Source organism: Dipodomys spectabilis, unplaced genomic scaffold (assembly GCF_019054845.1).
Source record: "Dipodomys spectabilis isolate Male_0828 unplaced genomic scaffold, ASM1905484v1 ptg000001l, whole genome shotgun sequence".
NCBI lineage: Eukaryota > Metazoa > Chordata > Mammalia > Rodentia > Heteromyidae > Dipodomys > Dipodomys spectabilis.
In genome coordinates this window covers 28034241-28059164 of record NW_024870678.1, presented here as the reverse complement: position 1 = coordinate 28059164, position 24924 = coordinate 28034241, and the positions used below count along the sequence as shown (strand labels likewise).

Here is a 24924-nt window from a genome sequence, read left to right as displayed (position 1 = left end):
ATTTTCTCGTGGTTAATTCAAGATATGAGTCTCACTGACTTTCCTGCCTGGGCTGGCTTCCAACCATGATCCTCAGATCTCAGCCTCCTGAGTAGCTAGGATTACAGGTGTGAGCCAATGGCACCTGGCTAAGAAAGTTATTTTTAGAGCTCCATATTTGTCTCTTTTGGTTAAGGATGACACTTTTTTTTAAAAAGTAGATTATGTTTAAAATAGAAGCACATTTTGGCAGTGCCATGAACAGGCCCTTTAAAACTGAAGCATTCTTCTTGGATCTCTGAAATAAGCTTCACTATTAGGCAAGGCCCCAGACTGGTGGGCACTGGCAGAATAGAGCAAACACTGCCGTTCAGACAGACTAGACAGCGAGAGAAGGAATTCAGAGAGTGTTCTCTTCTGTGTTCCCAGTCACCACTTAGTTCTGAAGAACAAGAAGAGGAATGGGGCCAAATCACTGGTTGCATTTGGGCCAGCCAACAGGCCTTCTTCAGGAATAAAAAAACAAACAAACAAACAAGAAACCACTTCCATTCATGGCTTCCTTGTGCCCTTGTTGGCTCCATCAATGCCCACTAACCTCATGGACTAGTTAGAAGAGCTATTTGCAGAAATATAACTTGTCTTCTATTACTGTCCAAGGTGGAAAGAGAACTGCATTTAGAAAATTCTAAACTTAGGTTGAATGGGAGCTCAAGGGAGTCTCACAGTCCTGTAAAAGGACAGGGTTATTGGAGTGGGGGGGAGAGAGAGGGATGATGTGGAAGACCAGCAGAGGAACCCTTGGTGTTAGAAAGCCTTCTTATATGAGCTATAATCCCTGAGAATTCAGCAAGGTACACATACTGAACAACAAACTGAATCCTAAAGACGTTCCCTATAAATAAGAAACTACAGAGTTGAAATTGAGGCCCTGACTACTGATCAAGGAATCCTGGCTATTTTGACTGGCACTATTTTCTACCCTACCTCAGGTGAAGAGTAAATCTCTAAATCTCTATTTATCGTCACCTTCCAGTACACATATACCTTCCATCTACTTGTGTTCCTACATTTACAGTGCAGGCTGCTCATCCCTAATCCTCCCAAATCTGTAAGCAGAAATATCTAAAATTAGAAACTTTGAACACCAACATGAGACCATAAGCAGAACGGACATTCCATACCCAATCTCCCCTCCACTCTCCTGTGAGCCCTCTTACTCCAGACCTTCATTCTCTCTCTGAACTGTAGCTCCTTGCTGATCTCCCGTAAACCCTCTTGATAACAACTGTAAAAGTGATCTTTCTAAAAAGCCATTTCCAGGTTTCAAGGTTGAACCATTCTATCTTACCTACAGGATGACGCTGGCAGCCACAAATAGACAATCAGATCTTCTGGGCATTGTGGCACATACCTGTCATCCTGACACTTGCAAAGCTGAGGTTCAAGGACCGCGAGTTCCAGGTTAGCTCCCTAGTGAGCCTCAACAGACAAAAAAAATAAGAAAGAAAGAAAACAACCAAAGCAAAACCAACAAGCACAAACAGAGAGCAGGACAGAAATCTAAGGTAACCATCCTGCACAACACAACAGGAGGAAGGGGTAGGATGACAGGTGGGAAGATGACTTCTTGGCCTCCTGGAGACATTCTAGTTCCTACTTCCAGCCTCTCTGACCTAGCTGTCCGCAGACTTTAGAGTTATCTGTACAATCAATTCAATCTTTAGCTGAAATGTTAGCTCATCTAGCTCTGCTGTCCCCCTTTGCTGGTCCAATCCCAGCACTGTCTCCCAGACACGCCATGCTTTGGGTGAGCATCTCAGGCCACAAGTTGGACATTTTGTGCACCCGTTCATCCCTGCCCCTCTCTGGGCTGCTGAGCTCATTTCCATAGTTAACAAAAACCACCAGGGTCATTCCACAGCTCTTCCACACGTGACAACCAAACCACTGTCCTTCTGAATTCTCTCCATGTTCCTTTCTCTGGCAGTACTGGGATTTGAACTCAGGGTTTCACACTTATTTGGCTTGTGCTCTATAACGTGTGTCACACCTTTAGTCTGAAGGTCTGAAGTGCAAATCCCTGATCAAGCAGTACCAAGCAGTGTCTGATATGCAGTAGATATTCAGTGACTCCCTCTTGTCTGTGGAGACAGAGCCTAGATTCTGTGCCTATGGAATATGCTAGTGGTGGAAAATTCCCACATCCATTAGATACTGGATTTCAGGGAAAGCTTTCTAAACATGCTGTGTACTGTTCAAATATTGAGACCAATTTAATCCTTCTCTAGGTGCTGTCTGTGTTTCTGAAGCTAATGGTTCTCATTAACTATACTGTGAGTTATGTGCCCTGGGCTGTTTGCTCAGCTCTGTTTTTTGTGATTGCAAAGCTATCATTGCCCAGCTCAGATGGGCATTTTTTACCCACTTGTAAGACCTGCTTGCATTTATTCACATACCGCCTTTCACCTGCAGCTTCCGTGCCTTTAAATAAAAAGGCAGAAGACCCTCCTCGCTAGTGGACCATAACCCTGTGGGGTGTCTTTTTAGCTGAAGCAGTTCCATTCTGAGGGACAATTCTTATCAAGGTGGCTTGGGCTCATAATCAGCATTGGATAAACAGGGTTTTAGCATAATGCTACCTAAGTACTTTTGTATATTACATTCTCCCTAAGAGGCTTTCAACACTTCAGTGACTTTTTTTTTTCAATGACAGTAATATATTTCTCTGCCTGCTAGAAAGCACACCCTGGAAAAGATGATTCCATGAAGAGTGATAGCAATGCATTTCCTTACATGTGGCCGGATAGGCTACTGACATTCCCAGGCAAATTCTACCTGCCTGCCTCAGGCATGCGAAGGACACAAAGCCACTATGGGAGGAGAGAGGTTTACCTGAGCTCTGGCTGCCAACCTGGCTGCTGTCTGGGCAGGATCAAAGACTCGGCGAGAAGACTGATCTTTGCAGAAATTGATGTGTCGTTTGGCAGCAGTTTCATTAAACCTCCTCATGCAGTATGGGCATTGAATATAATCTGAATGCAAAGATCGCAACAAATAGCAATTACCATTTCAAAGACAACTCTGGAATGGGCTATATGAAATGAGAGACGGAAGAGTTCTGAACTCTGCTCCAACATTAAAGAACAAGGTCCCACCTCCAGTTTGACACAACCTATGACAGAAAAGATGTGGTAGGGCGCAGTTTATGAATGGGGAAGGGGAAAAGTTTTTACTCCCTAGGCACTCATCTCAAAAGCGTGTCCTTGATATTTGCATAAGATCCTTCAGATCAAAGATCAATGCTACTTAGAATCACTTCCAGTTGCCTGGCTTTAGTGAATCCTTGTGTAGAGAAGCAAGTTCTATGGCTCAAGTGGTAGGGCGCCTACCTAGCAATCTCAAGGCACTGAGTTCAAACCTCAGTACCACACAGACAGGGAAAAAATAGCAGTTAGCATGGCGGCAAAGGGAAAAGAAGATCCAGAAAACAAATAAAACAAAACAAAACAAAAAGCTAGGTGCAGGACAGGGTGAGATAGAAGGGCGTGGAAGTGATGGAGTTACAGAGATAAGATTTACTTTCAAACTGTAGGAGTTGGAAGCTACCATCACCGTTGCTGGCAACAAGATACACCGCTTTCACACCAGCTTGTCTTGGGGTGTGGAGCTGCTCAGGCAAAGATGTGCGGGCCCCAGGTCCTCTCTGGGCAGACACAGCTTTGTTTGGATTTAGGTACCTTGAAGGAGTCACAACTTGGATTTATGTGAAGCAAAGAACTTTCTCCCAGAAAGGGTCTGAAAATGCATTTACCTTAACCTCACTTTAAGTTAAGATTAGCGCATAATCAAAATTCTAACGTGTATGGCTGGATATTTAATGCTGGATATTTAAAGGGAAGGGTTTTTTTATAAGTTGTCTCCTCCATCTGTTTGGAGATTTGTATCTGAACAAATCACTTTCTACAACGAATACTGGTCAAATGTAAACATTCACCAATACTGCCTTTCCCTGTATTTCACGGACTCAGTCATCTGAGTGCAATGAACTAGGCTCAGCCTTCACTTTGCATGTGGTCAGATGATGTCTGTGTAATCAAGGGGGAGTTTTTAAACACAGAAATAAAAACACGCACAATGAGAACAAAGGAGAATGTTCTTAGAGGAGGAACATAAAGGGGCAATGCCTATATGCCTCTGATTACCTAAAATAATATTTATCACAATGAACTCCATGAAATGGAAATGAGGTATTTTCTCTGGTGCTGTTCTTTTTCTTTTCTTTTTGTCCTGTTTGTTTATTTATCTGTTTTTTGGGAGGGCAAAGAGGAACATAAAAATGGTGGGACAAAGGGTGAACTAATGGAGCAGTGGTAGTTCCTAGACACTATGTTGAAAATGCCCTTGTAGGTGGAGATGGGAGGGAAAAACATGGAGAGAGTAAGAGAAGGGGAAGCATTGTCAAAAAAGAAATGTACTCAGCACCTGACTTATTTAACTGTAATCCCTCTGTATATCACCTTTATAAGAACCATAAAAATAAGAAATAAAAACTAAAAATTTCACATGGTGATGGATGTCTTTAAAAAGAAAAGAACAACAACAGGACAATCCTGAGAAATGATAAACATTTAGATTCTGGGGCCTGCCTGACTGGGTTTGAGCCCAAGTTTCTCCCTTGCTGTGTGTGTGTGTGTGTGTGTTATGTGTGAATTTGGGCAAGTTCACACAACCTTGTTAGGCCTCTATCTCCTTGACACACCTTGATAGCATCATAATCCACACAGGTGCTTGGCACAAGAGGAGAGGTGTTAGAAACACCAACTGTTGCTCTAAGCAAGCAGGTTGGACCAGGTTGCTTCCAGCTACCAAACAGAAGTCCAAACGCTCAGAGAAATCGAAGTAGAAAGTTCCATGGTCATTCAAAACTTAGTTACATGTTAACAGAAAACCATCTAGAATCAGGCACTCAGCTTGATGATTTCTTCCATTCTACCAGCTAGAAATGAAGTTCTACCTTGGAAATGCTGCTTCTATGGACTCAGGTCAGGCAAGGCTGCTAGACATGGCAGTGCTGAGCTGACCCCCGTCTGGCCACACTTCTGTATGTTTGACATTACATACTGTGATGGAGATCAAAGTTCAGTTATGTCCCCTGCCAACAAGAATGTCACAGAGGTGGAGGGAGAGACAGAGATACAGAGAGACAGAGACAGAGAGACAGAGAGAGACAGAGATGGAGAGAGACAGAGAGAGACAGAGACAGAGACAGAGATGGAGAGAATACACTGTAAAACAGCATTCAGGAGGCTGAGATAGGAGGATCATGAGTTTAAGGCCATTCTGGGTTACACAGACAAGACTGTCTAAACAGCAAGAAAGTCAATCAAAATCTCAGAAATGACAATGCAAGTGGACAATTACCACCTGAGATGAGGGGCAGTCGTTCCCTGGAGTGGAAGCACAGGAGGCTGTGAGGTCTAGCTGGAGGGGGAAGAGCACAGGCCAGGAAGATGCCTGGTGATGAGTAGTCAGGATTGCTGTTAGACACATGCAGAATTTCAAATGCTCAGAGAACGGAAAAGTGCTTTTCTGGAGCAAGCATATGAACAAGGTATGACTGACTGAGCTTTGTGTTCTGTCCTTGTCTCATTAGAACATGCGTCTCCTTCCTCTATTGGTAATGCTGACAGAATTTTTAAAAATCACTGTTCTATTTCAGTAGATTTCAAAGTCAGACAACAAATGGACTCTTGTAGGGAATGTAGTGTCTAGATCTCATATAAAATTAAAGGACCAAAGCAAGCATCATTTAAAATCTTTCTTCTGGGGCTGGGAAGGTGGCTCAGTGGTAGAGCACTTGCCTTGCATGCCTGGGGCCCTGGGTTCGATTCCTCAGCACCACATAAGCAAAAAGAAAAAAGCTGGAAGTGGCGCTGTGGCTCAAGTGGTAGAGCGCTAGTCTTGAGCTGAAGAGCTGAGGGACAGCGCCCAGGCCCAGAGTTCAGGCCCCGCGACCAGACCCCAAAAAAATAAATAAATAAAATCTTTCTTCCTTCTGTCTCTTCCTTTCTTCCTTTTCTTTCTCCTTTTCCTCCCTCCTTCCTTCCCTCCCTCCTTCCTTGCTTCCCTCCTTCCTTCCTTCCTTCCTTTCTTCTTTCTTTCCTTCCTTCCTTCTCTCCCTCCCTCCCTCCCTTCCTTCCTCCCTCCCTCCCTCCCTCCCTCTCTCTTCCTTCCTTCCTTCCTTCCTTCCTTCCTTCCTTCCTTCCTTCCTCCATACCTCTAGCCCCTTTTGTGTTAGCTATTATTCAGATAAGGTCTTGCATTTCTGTCCAAGGTTGAATTCAGAAGGTGATCCTCCTACCCATTGCCTCCCACATTGCTAAGATGGTAGGTGCATGCCACTGTATTTGGCTTATTTTGAGATAGGGTCTGGCTAATTTGTTGCTCAGTCTAGCTTCAAAACAGAATTCTCCCAACTGCTGTCTCATAAGTAGATGGGACGACAGATATGAAGGACTGACTCTAGCTAAACATCATTTACAATGCAAACACTGTGCTGGGACTCCTAAGAAGTCACGCGAAACGGCGATCAAATCCCCAGAAGCTCACAGAAAATCCCAGTCATAAATATTATACATCACTATACAATACTATTACACATCACACATACTGTAAGCCATTAAAACATCCTGGAAATCTGAATCATTTACAGACAGTGGTAAAGTCAGTAAGACCTAGAAAAAATATATGTATACATACATATATATGTTTTTTAAAAAAAACCTGAGTCATGGAAAATAGGGAATCATACTGAGGAAAAAAGGAAATTAATTACTTGCAAACTTAGGCCTATAAGGCCACATTATTTATAACTCTAGTTGTGTGTGCATATAAATTTTCTAGTAATTTAGCCTAAAAATACAGGACTAATAAAAAAATATGTGCATAACCAAAGTAATCAAATTGTGATGAAAATGAGCTAGTGGATATAATCATTTTACTTGTTGCATAAAATTATAGTTAAATGCACAGGAAAGAATTTAATTATAAAACTACATTTTAGCATAAAATCTAAAAGGAAGAAAACTTAATTGAACACATAATGAGGCCTTGCAAAGGGAGTTATTTTTTTAAGCGAAACAATAATCCCTACATTTTAGATCCAACTTGGTAATGAGAGAAACGCACACCATACCGCATCTGACATGGTTTCAGTTATGCAATTAAAGAACCATAAGGTAGCCATCAGCCCTGTAGCTTCTGCTGTTGAAATGAAGCAATTTCTCATCAAGGATGTATTTTATTCTGCACCAAAGTACGTGTGCATTGCTAAAATCATGGCCACAGATTTTCCTACTGAATGGTCTAAGACGATACATTATTTTAAGCTGAATTTTCATTCATCACTGGCAAAAGTAAAGCAATTAGGAAAAATTTTTTTCTGGTGGTTCAAATAATTCATTTTTTAAGATAATTCTTATAGGATGATTCTACCATAGGTTTTGTTTCTGTACTTTTTCTAGTGAACTTCTTGGAAGAATAATTTATGCACACTACAATGCATCTATTTTAATTGTGCAGTTCAACAAGTCACCTATACATTTCTGTAATCACCCAAATGCCCTGTATTACATTTCTATCGCCCCCAGGCTTCCCTCAGGCCTATTTCAACTTACATCAGCAGTAAACAAGGCTTCCCATTTACTCTACATCCTTGCCAACACTTGTAGTGTCAGTCTTTAATGTTAGCTATTCAAGGGAGTAGACAGTGTTCTTTCATTGTAGTTCTAATTTGCATTTCTCTGATGATGAACACTTTCTCATGTACCTAAGGATTATTATTTTATGATATGTCTGTTCAACCCCTCCTCTCCTCTCTTCCTCCTTCCCTCTCTCCTCTCTCGCTCACTTGATCCACGGTGCCACTTTTGGCTTTTTGCTGGTTAATTGAAGATAAGAGAGTCACAGGCTCTTCTGCCCAGGCTGGTGTGAAACCACAACCCTTAGATCTCAGCCTTCAGAGTAGCTAGGATTAAAGCTGTGAGTCACCAGTCCCTAGCTTCTTTTCTTTTTCTTAGTAGATTGTCTTCTTATTGAGTTGTAAGAGTTCTTTATATGTTCTTGATGAGCCCTTTATCAGATAAATGTAGTTTAAATTTTTGCTCCCCAGCTCTTCTTGCCTCTCTATTCTATTCATAGTATTTTTCAAAGCTGTAAAGGAAACGAGGCTCACATTAGCACATATCTTATGTGTTTTCTGTGTGTTGGAGACAGAGTCTTAATGAGTAACCCAGGCTGGCTGGCCTTGAATTCAGAATCCTTTTGCCTCAGCCTTCTGAATGCTGAGATGACAGGTGTGTGCTACTATGCCTGACTTCAAAATGCTTCTCTTTGGAAAAAGGTTAGTACATGTATCCTGCCATTATATTTTAATCAATTTTTATGTATAGAATTTTTATAGTTTGGGCCCTTAGGTCACTAATCTTCCTTGAATTAATTTTTATAAGACTCAGTGTTTGTGTTTCCAATATGGACATCCAGTTATACTAAGATTATTGGTTGATAAGACTATCCATTCTTTCATTGGATTACTCTGATTCATTTTTAAAAAATAAACCAGTTGTACATAGACTAGGGAGGGGTGTCTGTACCTAGATTTTATTTTCTGGTCATTTGATATGCCAGTACTAAATTGCATGATTACTGTAAAGTGTAAAGATTCTGTTTGTGCTTTATTTTCTAGAGCAATCGTGACTCTTCCAGAAACTTTCCATTTCTGGGTATATTTAGAACTAGCTGACCAACTCCCAGTTGGCAAAGAAAACTTGCAGGTATTTCTATAGTTATGAAGTTGAATCCACAGATCAAATTGAGCAGAACTGACATCACAACACAATATTAAGTCCCATAAACGGTTTCTTTTGGTCCTCTTTAATTCCTTGAAGGAATGTTCTGTGCTTTTCATTTTATCAGACCTCTGCATGCCTTATTAAATATATCTCTAAGAATTTAATGTTTTTAAGTTATTATAAATGGCATTCTAAATTTCATTTTAAAGTTGTTCTCCTATTCTGACACCTTATTGAATTCACTTCCCTTCCAATAGCTTTTTTATAGTTGCCCAGGATTTTTTTCTCTGTTTACTCCATGGTCATGTTGTGTGTGAATAAAATTAGATTTGCAATTTGGTGTCTCTAAACATTATGCCAAATTGCTCTAAATTTATACGTATTGCTCCTTGTTTTTTTGTCCTTTTGTACTAAGGATTGTCTCTAATAGTGTTCAATGTCAAAACAGGTGAACAGACGTCTCACTTTTTTTCCTGATCCTAATGAGAAAAAGTGTTTACCATTGTGTCATATAAATAATAGATTTTTCTACAGTTTACATCTTTTATTTTATTTCTACTTTATTGAGGGTTTTCTTCCTTGTGTTTTAAATATGCATGTTGTTGCACTTTGTGAAAGGCATTTCCTCTTTTGAAATAATCTTTTTTTAAAAAAATTGATATATGATGAATTATATTATCTTCCTTCTGTTTGATTTAGACTTAATTTGTTCCCTTTCTAACTTCTTTTTTTTTTTTTTTACCTCACCCCTTTTATTTATTTATTTTGGGTCTGGTTGTGGGGCCTGAACTCTGGGCCTGGGCGCTGTCCCTCAGCTCTTCAGCTCAAGGCTAGTGCTCTACCACTTGAGCCACAGCATCACTTCCGGCTTTTTTCTTTTCTTTCTTTTTTTTTTTTTTTTGCTTATGTGGTGCTGAGGAATCGAACCCAGGGCCTCAGGCATGCAAGGTAAGTACTCTACCACTGAGCCACCTCCCCAGCCCCCTTTCTAACTTCTTAAGGAGAAAGTTTAAGGTGATTGATTTAAGCTTTTCTTTTCCCAATACAGATATTTCAGATGTTAATTTTCCTCTTCAGGAAAGGTTTTCATTATCATTCAGTTAAAAATATTTTCTAATTTATCACGTGAGTTTCCTCTTAGAATTCATGGTTTGTTCCGGAATGCCTCATTGTTTTTAAACTCAGGGAAAATGTTCATATATTTTTTTCCCTATCATTTTTAATGTAATCTTATTGGGGCCAGAGAACATATTCTGTACGCTCACAGTCCTCGGAAGTTAATTGAAAATTAGACCTGCTTTGTGAATGCGTCACCTTTCCCAGCTACCATGGGACCTTAGAAGCATGTTTTCTGCTATTGTTGCTCTGTGTACTATTATAGCTCTCGATTTCAATGAGGCAGAAGCAGTTGCTGCTGCTACTCAATTTTCCTATATTTTCACTGATTTTCTTGCTGTGCATTCTATCAATTACTAAAGCAGGAATGATAGAATCTCTATCAATTACTAAAGCAGGAATGATAGAATCTCTAGATTTTTTTTAAATTTTATTTTCTTGTAAAGATGCTGTACACAGAGGTTACAGTTGCATCAATAGGGTAATGAGTACATTTCCTGTCGGCCATTGTTACCCTCTCCTTTATTGTTCTCCCACTATCCCTTCCCTACTTCCCCTACTGCCCACCCCTGCAAAGTTGTAAAGTTCATTTCCAGCATAGTGTCTTGTGAGTATCATTGTTACAATGGTTCATCCTGTGCAGATTTTTAACTATGCATCCATCTACCTCTCTATCCTGTTTTGTTAGCTTTACTTTTTGTTCTTTGATATTCTATTACTGTGCGCACAAACATTAAGACCTGATGAGTCTTCTTGATGAAGATAGCTTTGGAATCAATATCTCTGTGAATACACTGAGGTATACTTTGCCCAATCTCAGAACAGTACTTGAACTGTATGACTATTGTTTACATATTTACCTATCTTTCCCCATGCTTTTCGCATGTTTTTAAAGAGTATATCTTGTGAAAAAAACATATAGTTGGCTTTTATTACTCAGTTTACCAATCTCTCTCTGTTATCTCCAGTGTGATTCACAGGCAGCTTCTCAAATAACTGCTTCCAGATACCATCTTCATCCCATCCACTCTCTGACCTTTTCTCCCTTTCATCTCCCCTTGTTCCCCCGCCCCCGCCCCGTCTTCTCTTTTGGATTGATTCCCCCCCCCCCCATTTAATGTCTTATTAGCTATACCTCAATATCTTTGGTTCTTCTGTAACCCCCAGTCTATCTTGGTTGCAATGGGAGAGTCTCTCCAACTTTTGGTCTGGATTGACCTGAAACTGTGATCCTCCTGATCTCTCCTTCCTGAGTTGCCAGGATAATAGGCATGAGTCATTGTGCCCACCCTCAACTGACTTTTATTTTGTTGCTGAGATTTGAACTCAGGGCTTCATGCTTGCTCAAGTTGCTTATTCAGTTGGTGCTAGGACACTTAACTCTCCAGTCCCTCAACTGAGTTATTTTTGCCAGTCCTGGGGTTTGAACTTAGGGCATGAGCATTGTCTCTAAGCTTTTTTGCTCAAGTCTAGTATCCTACCACTTGAGCCACAGCACCACTCTTGGCTTCTCTGGTGGTTAGAGATAAGAATCTCACAGACATTCCTGCTTTGAACTGGCTTTGAACCATGATCTTCAGCTCTTGGCCTCCTGAATAGGATTACAGGTACAAGCCACCAGCATCTGGCTCCAACTGACTTTTTAAATAAGAGTGTCAAGACTGGCTTAAGAAAATGTCGGTGAAGAAAAAAAAACATTATTTATCTGCAAAAGAATGATTGAAGTCTTACCTTATAGCACCTACAAAAATTAATCCAAGTAGATTCAAGACTTAGAGAAAATAGCTAAAACTATGGAGCCAAAGAAGAGTATCCTGGCATTAGATTTAGCAATGATTTTTAGCTATGATACCAAAGGAATGGACCCAAATTTAAAAGGTTTGCATTTGAATTGAAGGCACAATGAGAATCAAAAGACAGTACACAGGTTAGGAGAAAATATTTGCAAATCATATATTTGAAAAGGATTAACATTAATCTAATTAAGCCTCTAGCCCTAACTTCTACTTTACAGAAAGACAGGATAGAGAAGCAAATTAAACATCGACATGACTAAATAAGCAGTGGGAATGCGAGAAGTGAAGCATTTTACAACATAAATAGCCTGGTAGCGGTGGAGACAACAGAAGGCTGCATTGAAACTTTGGGTTCTGGACTGTGGTCTAGGAGAGGGGAGGGAAAGGAAAGAACTTTGAAAGACATTTTTAGGCTAGCCAGGGAAAATAGAAGTCTATATTCTAAGTGTAATCATAGCGTTGTGGTGATGCGGGAGAATGTACTTAAGGGATAAATTCTGAAGTCATTAAAGATGAAGTATGGCTGATATTTGAAACTGAACTTTAGGATTTTTTTTTTTTTTGGTGCTGCTACTAGGACTGGAACTAGGGCCTGGGTCTTCCTAATTCCTAGGCCTCACAGCTTTTTCACTCAAGGCTGGTATTCTTCCACTTGAGCCACAGCTCCACTTGAAACTCCACTTTGAATGGTTCTGTCAGAGACTGAGATTGGGCGGGGGCGGAGGTGGGGTGGGAGGAGGAGGGAGAGAAAGAGGCAGCAACATCAATGATGGTCAGATGTTACAAGAAACCATCTGGATGTTCATTGTTAACCACTCCTTTTCTTTAGATTTGAAGTTCTTCAAAATAAAATGTTTGAAGTGAAAAAAAAATTGATGGGTTATTTGTGCAATTTCAAAGGGATAAAATGGTGAACTAGGAAAGAATATCACCTTAAGAAAATGAGCTGTGGATTGTTAACCTTGTGAAACTATTACAGAACTGCTTAGATTGCTCTGTATGGGTTCCTGGCTCCTTAGCCAAGGTGTAAATGATGTCTCTGGAGTTATATAATGACACCATGAATAAAGACTGTATCTCATTTGAAATAGGAGGAAATACAGAATCTTTATTGAAATCAGCATTGACTAAAAGGATAACATATATTACATATATATGTATTTATATGTATAATGTACATAGATATAGGATTACTCATCTAATTGATTTAAAAAAAATTCCTTCTAGGTAATTTTTCCTGCCAACTTTAGGGTATGTAGAAGGCATGATAATTTGTCCCATAGTCAACCGTACCCTCAGAAGTAAACCAAAAAGTGTCCACAAACCTGGGTTGATGGTTGGGGCCGGTGGAGGTGGAAGAGGCTGACCTTTCTTAATGGCTAGCATGCACTGCTTGGCTGATTGAATTGCATTGATGAAGTCCTCATGCTGTTGTCTCCAGTTAGATTTCTTTACAGGTTGAGACTGTTAAGAAATTAAACCACCAGTGATTACCTTATATTAGGTACTTCTTGATTGCCATTATGTTTTTTAAAGAGCTGCAATTTGAATTTGTAAGAAATTGGACTGTGAAAGTTGAAGAGAAATGAGAATACTTTCCAAAAGAAATTTTTGAAGGAGTTTGGAAACTACAGTAATAAAATCTGCAAGTCACAAGAATGAGGGAAAAGAAATACAAATCAGGAAAAGCAAAAACAAAGCTTTAAGGAAGGCAGACGCAAGATTAAAAGCAACTTTCTTCCTAATTGCTAGATTTAAAGCCACTCTAATGAAAATACAAACAAGATTCTTTTTGCCACATCTGGAAAGTGAAGTGGATTTGGAAGTCTAAGTAAGCAAGAGCATACAGCAAACAATAAAGGCAGATGATAATTAAATAACATTACAGTTAAATAACATTACAGTTAAATAACATTGCAAATGAAACCAGCGCCAAGCATCAGCGGCTCATGCCTATAATCCTAGCTCCTCAGAAGGCTGAGATTGGAGGAATGTGGTTCAAATCCAGCTCAAGCAGTACAATTCTATGGGATTCTCATCTCCAATGAAACACCAAAAAGCATTCCTTGGAGCTGTGATTCAAGAAGCAGAGAGCTAACAACAACAAAAAAAGCTAAAGGATAGTGCACAGGTCCTGATTTAAAGCCACAGAGTCCTGGAACACATAGACACACAGACACACAGACATACACACAGACACACACACACACACGTGCACGCACGTACGCACACACTTACAAACCCCTAAAAGGAAACCAAAGAGCCCAGCTGTGGGTTTATGAAGTACTCTTTCTAGAATGACAAACAATAAAGAAGGTAACAGTACCTTGGATTGAGGAGCCTTTTTCACAGTAGGAATGTCAGTGCCCTGTAATCTTTGCTTCAAGGAATTGAAAGGTGTACGCTTTTTGTTGAAGACTTTTCTACATATTGGTCCATGTCTTGCCTAGACAAGGAAAGGTAGGGAATGGAATTTGAACATGCATAATCACTAAGTTTTCAGCACCTACATGCACTTAGACCACCTTCCTTACAGTGACTAGTTTGTGTCTTTGGAGCTTAGTCCTCTCTCAGGCCACAATGAGCAAATCTTTCTGACTTAACCACAACAACCATATTATATATAACTAGATACTGTGTTTGGACATAGACAATGAAAGCCCTCTTTTTGCCTCAAGGCCCATGTGTTAAAAACTTGGTCTTTAGGTGGCTACTGGGAAGTTATGGAATGTTTAAGAGATGAAGTCTAAGCAGGTGGTGGAACATAGCAATAATTCCAGCACTAGGGAAACAGAGGGAAGAGGCTCATGAGTTCAAGGCCATTCTGGTTTACAGAATCAAAGAGAGGAGGCTGCATAGGAGGGTTTAGATCCTCGCGGAGTGTCCCTCGGGTGGTTGTGGCACTCCAGGGTCTTCCTCCTCACTTTCTTTTGCTTTCTAGCTAGAAGTTGAGTTTTTGCTCTGTTGTGATTTTGCTACCTTGAGCTTCTGCCTCACCACAGCTAAAAGCAATTGGGCCAAATTGGGCCAACTGACTTGGGACTGGAATCTCTAAAACAGTGGACCGAAACAATCCTCTTTCTCTCTCCATCTTCTCTTTCTCTCTCCTATGGCTTGAACTTGGGGCCTAGGCACTGTCTCTGAGCTCTTTTTGCTCAAGGCTAGCATTCTACCACTTTGAGCCACAGCACCACTTTGTTTTCTGGTGGTTAATTGGAGATAAGAGTCTCATGGACTTTCCTGCCCAGGCTGGCTTTGAACCACGATCTTTAGATTTCAGCTTTCTGGGTAGCTGGGATTATAGGCGTGAGCCACCAGCACCCAGCATTTTTTTCTCTTTGTGAGGTGATTCTATCTCAAGAATTTTCGGTTACTGATAGAAAAGCTGACTGACTGGTGATATAACCTCTTAAAGAGATTTACTTCAAATTTGGTTTTAGATAATAAACTCTAAAAATTAGCCACAATGTTCTTTACTTGAACCAGAAGTCCTTTTACATTTTCTGCATTGCTGGCACAAAACCTGGAGACCCCACCCACAGAGTCCTGCTTGTATACCATGCTCAGGAAGTCTGTTCCCAGTGCCTCTGAGGGATCCCATCAACCTTTTTGCCCTCTTCCTCACTGGACATGTCACCACATGCCAGCTACCATTTGCAAAGTTGCTTTGTCCAGGCCCGACAGAAAGTGGGCTCTAAAAAAATCACTACACCTGACTCAGAGCAAGCTGCCACTTGTAACAGCAAAGGACAGAGGTATCAGATCACTTGATCAAGTATGCACTGTAGCCTAGAGATAGGCTGAGAGAGTGAAACACAAGCGCATCCAAAACATACTTGACATTTAGTGAGCCCTCTTTGGATACCCATCCTTGGTCTCAAACCTACTCTTGCGAGGTGCAGTTTCAGCCATCAGCCTGTGCAGGCTTGGGAATTATAGGTTTCTATTATAGCTCCCTGTTTTGTAACTTAGAAAAAGATATTTGAAAAGTTCCCAGGAAAGTGAAAACTACAACGTCACTTACAGCGCTCAAAGGTACTCTGGCTTTTTAGAGTCCTGACCCTGTACATTCAGTTTAAATCGTTCTCATCTAAATGTCCTGGGTGTGGGTTGCATGGCCGCTTTAGAAATTTCTTTTTCACAAAAAATCATCTTTTTGGGAGGGAATCTCTTTACAATACCAGAGTCTACCCTCCATCTGAGCCCCTGCGTGCGAAGTGAATCAAGCTGTTAGTCAGCTTTAAAGCTACCAACGGGACACAATAGACAGTTTGAATGCAGATAACAATTCGATTTCAGAACAAGCCTTGCATTCATATATTATTTTGTTCAAATGGTATAAAACCCCTCAAATCGGAGGATTCTGTATACGTGGCAAAGTCGAAAACAGGAGGTTAAAGGACTTGTCAGAATTAGTGACAAATTTGCAGCTAAAAGCCAAGTTTCCAGATGCCTGAAATTCAATGCTCATTCTTCTTGACTAGCTAATTTCCCTGGTGTTTTGGCCTTGAAATTTGAATTTTTGATGCTTAAAGAAAAGGCGGAAGAGCCAAAATTTCTCAAGGGATAATGGAATGTGCCAAGCCCCTTCCATCTGGCCAGCTTTCAGGAGGGTCCTGTGGAACAGGGTCACTTTTCAGAACATGGTGGCATCGATCTGCCTCCGTGCGCTCCAGGCCTGGCAGCCAGGCTGTGTGCTTCGCTTCTTCCCATGCTCCCCCCCTCCCCTCCACATCTGTCTTTAATCTTGGCACCACCGCCTCCTCACTGACTTGACAGTTCATTTAACTCCAATGAAACACATCTACAAAATGTCTTTATGTTTACCAGGACATCTGCTGCGAAGCATCTTCCACAGACTTCACAGGGAAATAACTCCTGATGTCCATCTGCGTGAGAGTCAAGAGCACATTATGTTAGTTTCATGGAATTGCCTGGCCCAGAACACTCGATGGACTGGAGGTGACCTCAACGAGCCTCGCAGCCTTCCGTCCCCACCATGGATGGCTCCCTCCTCCTGGGAAGATCCTATGTACACACTCTCACCTGTTTCCTTTTGCCTCCCCAAACGAGTAAATGTCACAGCCTTCAGGCGGCCAGAGTGTAATTACGTGATTTAGTACTTAATATGTTCTTAACTGCAGTGCCTGACGACTATGTTTTAGACGAAAGCACCGAGTTCACATGGTAATATTAGCAATGAACGATCCAATGGGTATCCCCTTTGAGATTGCTTTGAGGCTGTCTGTACTATACTTCGGTGACTCAAAGGATCCAGCCCACAGAAAGGTGCCCAATAAACACTGGTTAAAGATAGATGCCAAACAAAGCTGGGAGCTGGTGGCTCGTGCCTGTAATCCTAGCTACTCAGGAGGGGCTAAGATCTGAGAATCAAGGTTCAAAGCCAGCCAAAGGAGGAAAGTCCATGAGACTCTTATCTCCAATTAACTAGCAAAAATCTGGAAGTGGAATTATGGCTCAAGTGGTAGAGGCACCAGCCTTGAGTGAAAAAGTCAAGTAAGAGTGAGAAGCCCTGAGTTCAAGCCCCAGTACCTGCAACAAGAGGGGGGAAAAAAAGGCCAAACAAGAATTGAGTCTCTACCATAAGACCCAACCATACATTTAATCAAGTGTCTGCCATATACAATTCTATTGAGAGAAACCGTACATGGGTCCAGCACAGACAAAGGAGAGAAAATAGGAAGGTAAGTTACTTTAAGTTAGAAAAGTATCCAGAGAAATGCAAAACATTGTGGATGTCTAATGATTTCACCTTAGGTCATTTCTTTTTAGTTCCTGTAGATTGAGTATGAAAATGATTTTCGAGAAATTTCAGATCTGAGCATGGAGATTCATATGAGAAGAATAAGCTGGGCATTATTCCACAAGCAGGAGCAGCTATCAGGACACTGAGTTCTTCAAGGGAAGAACTACGCAGAGTTGGGGACTACTTACACAACCAAAGTAGGGGAGACGGCAGCCCGAGGCAGACTGAAATGAGAAGGAAAGAGGAAACAGGAGACTTGGGATCAAAGAATTCACCAAAGGCCTACTCTTGTGGGGAGCTGGCTGGGTTCAGACAGAGGGAAAAAAAAAAAACCCAAACCAAATACAACTCTCAAGGACCATACTAAGTTCATAGAGAAGGCCAGAGAAGACGATGGGGCTGTGGATAGAAATAGGGAGTTTGAAAAGAAAGGCCATCTTAAGAAGAAAAATGATCTCAGCCTTGGAAATACTGAGTTGAAATGGAGCTGTGCAGTCAGCAGGATGGAAATGAGGGAGGTCAGGGACACAGATGCAGGCTTTGAGGAATGAAGTAAAGCATGATACTGCCAGGGAAGAAGTCATGGAAAGAGCAGTACAGAGAAGCTCCTTAGGGAAACTTACAGTGAAGGGCCAAGAAAATGATGGTGATAAGCCAGGAGAAGCAGGGGAGAGCAGGGTCATGGAAACCAGGGGAAGACAAGCTGCGAGAGGAAGGTCTGGCTAACGGGAAGCAGATGGGTAGCCTGCTGCAGATGTCGTTGATTTAAATAATTTCTTCTCACGTCTGTTAATTGGGATTGTACTTTCAACACAGGTCATCCATCTCCGCACAAAGCAGAGCCCTTCCCTCCTGTCCATTGGGCGTTCAGGCTCTATAAAGCTGGCTCTGAGATCTGTAGTTGTTGTTTTGTAAAACCTCAACCACCTAGAGGCTATTTGTTCATTAAGTAGACTCATCCTGATTAGAAAACTGCTTTTTTTTTTCCCAAAAACCTGAGGGATAATCCCTTTTCATAAAACATATTTCTGTGTTGTCTTCTGCCTCCTAAATGCCTTTCCTGTGTTATCTCACGTGCTTCTCACAATAACACTGTGAGGAAGAGCTGGAAGGACTTGAACAAATGAGAAAATGGAGGCTCAAGGTTAGGTGATTTCTCTAGGCCGCAGGTAGTAAATGGTGACACTGAGATTCAGGCCTGAGTCTGTCTTTGCAAGCATCAAGACAATGAAGACAGTCAGGACTGTAACCAGGGATCTTACCTGCCCAGCCTGTGGAAGTCTCAAGAGGATCCATCAGTGCTCTGGTTTAAATCAGTGAGTTTTTAACAAGTTCAAGAAGTTTAGAAGAATAATAGATATGACTCAACTCAAACCTTGGATATAAATGGACCACTGCATTCTAAACCATGTTCAATTTGGAAGCTTGTTTATAATGAAGCGGATGCTTGCCCCCAGCAAGCTGAATAAAACATGGTGATGAAGGTGGGCTGAATTATCTGTGATTGTATGCTGAATCACACGGAAGATGAGGTTATTTCAGCCATAAAGCCGACCCCTGGAAAGACCTGCAATAGGGGAATGGCTAAACCAGCCATGGTATACTACTCCGCAAAAGAAAGGGACACGATTGATGTATGAATTTCCATCCTGAGTGGAAAAACAAAACTAATTTCAAAAAGCATACCCTGAATGATTCCTTTGGTATACTACTCTCAAATAAGAACATTTGTGATAAAACCATTAGATAGTCAAGGGGTAGGAGTGTTTTGTGGGGAGGAAGAAGGTTGGGTCTATACAGGGTGGAAAGAAAGCAATATGTGTGATGTGCTAGATCTGTATCTTCATCACCAGAGTGGTTTGCATGTTGTAAAATGGCGCTGAGCCATGACATGCATTGTACCCACGTCATAGCCTCATTTTGGTGATGTGCCAAACTTAAAGTGTAACTTGGAGGGGGATCCTGGGTAAAGTGTGCATGGAATCTCTCTGTGCTATTCTGTACCTACTAGTGAGACTTAAATTATATCAAAATAAGACATTTGAAAATGATATATAGGAGTCAGTAAACTGGGACCTATGCCCCAAATCTGGGTCTGCATGGTTTTATAAGTTTCCTGGGTACACAATCGCAGACATACTAAGGAAAAAACCAAAATAATTTCTATTGTTGCCCTCATTGCAGGGAATCTATGACCTGCAAAAGCAAAGAATTATACTATTTGGCCCTTTGCAGAACTAGATTGCCAACTGATAAGTGAGAATCTAGACATTAAAAAGGATTTGTGGGAGAATAACATAGAAAATGCTGATACATTTGATTCAGATGTTTCAAAGTAGAGACCAGAAAGACACACAGTACACTAGAGAGGTGAGAATTACCACTTTTAGTTTCCTACATTAAACTTTATTTAAACAAAGATTATGCATGACTAAAATTTTAAAAACAGAATAAATGAATGATTTTTACTCCCACAAGACCCCCTTCAATAGAAAAACAGCTACAATTATACTATCAGCAGCTATTTCTATGTTTCCCGTCTTTATTCAGAACCATACTTTGTCAACTATGATGGTGGCTTTTAATTTTAAATGTTGCTTTATAATGTTCAAAATTTTTCCAAATGAGAAAACATGATCTGGCAGTAAACAACAGTTTTGCTTAGCATATCAAGAATGAAGCAGTGTTAGAAGAAACATGGAGAGGGCTGGGAAGGTGGCTCAGTGGTAGAGTGCTTGCCTTGCATGCATGAGGCCCTGGGTTCAATTCCCCAGCACCACATAAGCAAAAAGGAAAAAAATCTGGAAGTGGTGCTGTGGCTCAAGTGGTAGAGCGCTAGCCTTGGGCTGAAGAGCTGAGGGACAGCGCCCAGGCCCAGAGTTCAGGCCCATGACTGGACACACACACACACACACACATACACACACACACACACACACACACACACACACACACAAAAGAAGAAGAAGAAACATGGAGAGTGTAAGAGAAAAGAAGTAGAATTTCTTTTTGTTTTTTATTTTGGATTAGACTTTTTTATTTTTATTTTTATATCGGGGGAAGGAGGGGTCAAACCCAGGGCATTAAGCATGCTAGGCAAATGTGCTTCCATTCAGTTACATCCCTCACCCTTGGAATTTTGAGACAGGGCCTCTCTACAAAGCTCCAACTTGCCTTGAATCACACTATATCCCAGACCTTGAACTCATAATCCTCCTGGCTTCTGCTTCTAAGTCCTGGAATTATAATCCTCCACTACCTTATGTGGCCTTAAATGTTGATTTTCTCTCACTTGTTTTTAAAGCAGGAGACATTCTTTCTCTCTTTTAGCAAGTAGGTAGATTCGCGAATAAAAATCCAGTAATGAGGACTGTGTATGCATGTGACTAGATGCACACACATTGTCCAAATGCAAAAACTGAGTGATTGCTATCTTGGAGAGTGAGAGTGAGAGTGAGAACACTGATGCCTGACTTCCTCTCCTCCTGCTCTAGAATTCTGCCTACCAGATTTGTACATTCAAGGCAGGAAGGCAACTTCCTTGGGAAGGTTAGCAATTCCACAAGAAAAAAAAACCTAAGGCTATAGATACTGGGAGATTCCAAGAGCCAGTCCAGACCCTACAACAAAGCCCAGTCTAATGCTACTCACCCCCTCAGAATTCTGTTTTTTTTTCCCCTCTAATGTAATCATAACAGCGAAGAGTTCCCAAGTATCTGAAGAGTGTCTTTAAGTATGTGAGTCAAAACAAACAAGTAATTTAAAGGAAACTTAAAGTTGTTGCAAATGCAAAAAACAAAAACAAACCCAAAAACTTGCAGGAGAAATGAATAGCAACTTGGAAGACAAAACTAAGAGACTGAATCATAAGCAAATTAAGAGTACCAGTCTAGGTATAATACTTGGAGAGGAAAAAAAGAAAATGTAAGAAAATAAACATAATTTTGAACCATTTCTAGAAGGATATGGGGCTCTGATTTGGTAGATTTACAACAAGGATCACTGTGAAAGAAGAATAAAGACAGATTCCACGGATTCAGAGGAACCAACCAGCAATGACAAACTCATTCCCAAACAGTTCAATGGGAAAATGAAACAAAGTGTTTCAAACTACAACCTAGAATTTGATCTCCAGTTTAACTATACATCCAGAGGGTAGAATACACTGTCAGACATCCAAATTCTCAAAAGGTTTAAATCCCCCCAAATCTTACTTGTAAATAGTTTGGGATGTGATTCACCAAATTTGAGTAAAAAAGCAATTTGACATTGCAGAGACGGGCATTCCAAGGATGACAGTTGCTTGCCTGAATCAGAATGGAACCAGTCCGGGCTGGAGGTGATTGGAAACTGTGTTGCCAGTGGCTACCCGGACAAAGGTAGTGAGTGAATGCTACATTTGTAATCTGAGCTAGTACACCCAAGGAACGCTGGCTCCCATTCTGCCTGACATTTGCCCTGTACAACCATATCCCAATGACGTGGCCTCTTATTGCTTTTTGATGTCTACTTGAGCTGACACTCATGTCACCGGACAGGAAGATTCTGTATTGAGATGTGGAGGTGAGTCTTTGTGTAGGTAAGTCATGGAGAGCTTGAGACAGAAAATATAACTGAATACACAACCCTTCATTGGGATCCAGGATGGCCCAATTGTGGTGACTTGTGTACAGGGGCTCCTGTAAAATTCTGGAAGCTGAAGTCACACCCATGGGCCTGTTCCGTTCATTTTCCCTAAGACACTTTCACTGAATGGGAGCAGGTGCCATGCTCATGGAGCTTAGTTTGTGCTTCTTCCGCAGTTGTTCAAGAATGAAGATAAAGGATACCTGGAAGGTGTTTGTTTTTAGCAGTAATTTTATGGTCATCAGTTAGTTATGTAAGGTGGTTTCATTTTAAGGTGCCCATTTCTGTACACAATGTACCTTGATAAGTCACACTTCACTTTCTCTTCTCCCGTCTCTCCCATCCTACCTTCTTCTTCTCAAGTCTCATTGCTTCTTTGTGCATTTTCACAAAAGAACATTGAATATTATATTTGCCTTCCTTCCCTCTCCTTTCACTAGCATTTAACCTCCCTTCACCCTCAGAAGATATGTTTCAGCTTCCTAATATTCTTTTTTTGCTAAGAAAATGTTTCATGTAACAGCCTGGATAGTTTATTGATGACTAAGTTTCCTGAGGGAAAAGGGAGAATGAAATTAAATCTAGATTCAGAAGTGGCTTCTGCTACTATTTACCTTGCATAGTGGGATCGTATGTTTGCTGTATTATGTATATATTATTGCTTTATTATATATATATTTTATGGGTTTTGATCAGTTATGCAGGGGAGGATTTCATTATCTATTTCCTCATAAACTTCACAACTAAAATATAAGGTCTCTGGAATTTTTACCTTCTTCTGCCCTTTATTTTTTTTTCCCTCCTGCCCTTTAAGTAGAACAAACAAGCTTAATAAAACAAACCACTGTCAACACATATGGGGAAACAACATAAAAGCAATAAAAACTTGAAGAGTAGCGACAAGATGATTAGAGTTCTGTCCTTCACCTGAGGTGATCTGGTGACATCACTGTGAAGGTTGGGGTACCGGATACAGTTCATCACAACCCACACAAGTGCTACGAGCAGTTAAGACAGAAATAAAGATAGAACTTTGGTACTGCTAAAATGACAATGTGTACCGAGGTACCTAACACGGTGGTTTAAAAAAATCTATCATAAACAGTGTTTAAGTACATTTGTTGAAAATTTAGTAGGTAAAATCATGACTTTGTTCCCTATCTGGGATCACTTTTTCCCCCCTCTACTTAAGGCTGGCATCCCATCACTTCTGGCTTTTTACTGGTTAAGAGTATCTTAGATTTGTCTACCCAAGCAGGCTTTGAACCACAATCCTCAGATCTCAGCCTCCACAGCACAGCCACGTCAGCCTTTTGGCTTGCTAAGCCAGTGAGTAGGTACTGTTGTCCCTCAAGTAATTCTTTTTTTGAAATGCCTTTTCCATGTACCCATTCATTCATATGCTAGAGACTGACTTAGATGTGGAGATAAAGCAGTGAACAAAATGACTCTGCAAGATTGCTCTGGGTAGACTGGAGCATGGTTCCCTATGCCAATGTGTTATATAGAGGTCAGAATACTGGGAGGTGCGTGTGCAGTATGTCTCTCTCTCTCATCTTTGTCAGTCGTGGGGCTTGAACTCAGGGCCTGGGCACTGTTCTTGGACTTTTCTGCTCAAAGCGAGTGTTCTACCACTTTAAGCCACAGCTCCACTTACTATTTCCTGGTGGTTCATTGGAGATTAGTCTCACGGACTTGCCTGCCCAGGCTGGCTTTGAACCATGACCCTCAGAGCTCAGCCTCCTATGTAACTAGGATCACAGGTGAGGGCTACCAGCGCTGGGTGTGCTATTTTTAAATGCCACACAGGAGAAAGCTTATGGGGAAGGTGACACATAAGCATATGAGGAGGGCCTTCCCCTGCAGTGAGACTTCAGGGGAACAGTGAGTATCCAGGAACTCATTACAAGTGGTACTTGTCTCAGTGACAGCTTCACTGGTTATCTGTGCTAACAGTTCCTAAAGGCAAAGCCCCTCTTATCCCTGAGAACATCCACCATTTACCATGGAGCTTATATGTTCAGTTCCCATCCACTGTTTACAGATGACTAAAATATTAGCCAACTTAAAGGCTGAGTGTGGGAAGATGGGTTCAGGATTGGTATGTACGTGTTGGGGGAGGAAGGGATAAAATAAAAGTATTAGCAAACTTGTTTAAATTACTATGAATTTTTTTCCTTCCTCTAGAATAAAGACCTTTAAGCTTGAGGCAAAATCAGCCTAAACACGATACGCTTAATCAAAACTTGTGGCTTTTAGTCACATTCTCTTAATTGGTAAAATATGTGTAACATGCTGATTTAAACCCTAGAAGAATCTGAATAGCACTAGGACCAAGTTAACAGCCAGTGGCTGCAAGACTCTTTCTGGTTTTGAGACCCTTGAACAGAGGTAGGTACTAAAGTTAAGTGGCCAGTTCTTTTAGGACTTACATTTGTAATACTCACAGAAACCACCAAATGAACCTTCACTCCTGCAAGCTGGCATTTAAATGCATATTCCAGAACCTTACTTTCATAGTATGAAGCTCTTCAGCTAGGTTTGTTATTTGTTTTTGGTAATACTAGGGTTTGTATTCAGGTCCTCACACTTGCTGGGTTGGTGCTATACCTGAGCCACAGGCCCAGCCCTGTTTTAAATTGGTCATTTTTAGCTTAGGATTGTGTGTAGGTACATGTCTACTGTAGGCTTCCTGTTGGCTGTGATCACAGGCATTCACGCCATCACACCCAGCTTTCTTCTATGAAGTCTTCTGTACTTTTTGCCTACGCAGATCAAGGTCTATAAC

General features: G+C 41.0%; 1 protein-coding gene across 1 annotated transcript in view; it reads right to left on the bottom strand.

Moving 5' to 3' along the window:
* The window catches only part of Zc2hc1b (zinc finger C2HC-type containing 1B), a 40279-nt gene that overhangs the window by 14930 nt on the left and 425 nt on the right, over positions 1-24924 (bottom strand). The window contains exons 2-5 of the mRNA XM_042676316.1: positions 16571-16632; positions 14070-14189; positions 13069-13207; positions 2875-3014 (exon numbers count right to left, since the gene is read on the bottom strand). Coding sequence (XP_042532250.1) covers positions 2875-3014; positions 13069-13207; positions 14070-14189; positions 16571-16632 — 461 coding nt within the window. The remainder of the gene's footprint in view (positions 1-2874; positions 3015-13068; positions 13208-14069; positions 14190-16570; positions 16633-24924) is intronic.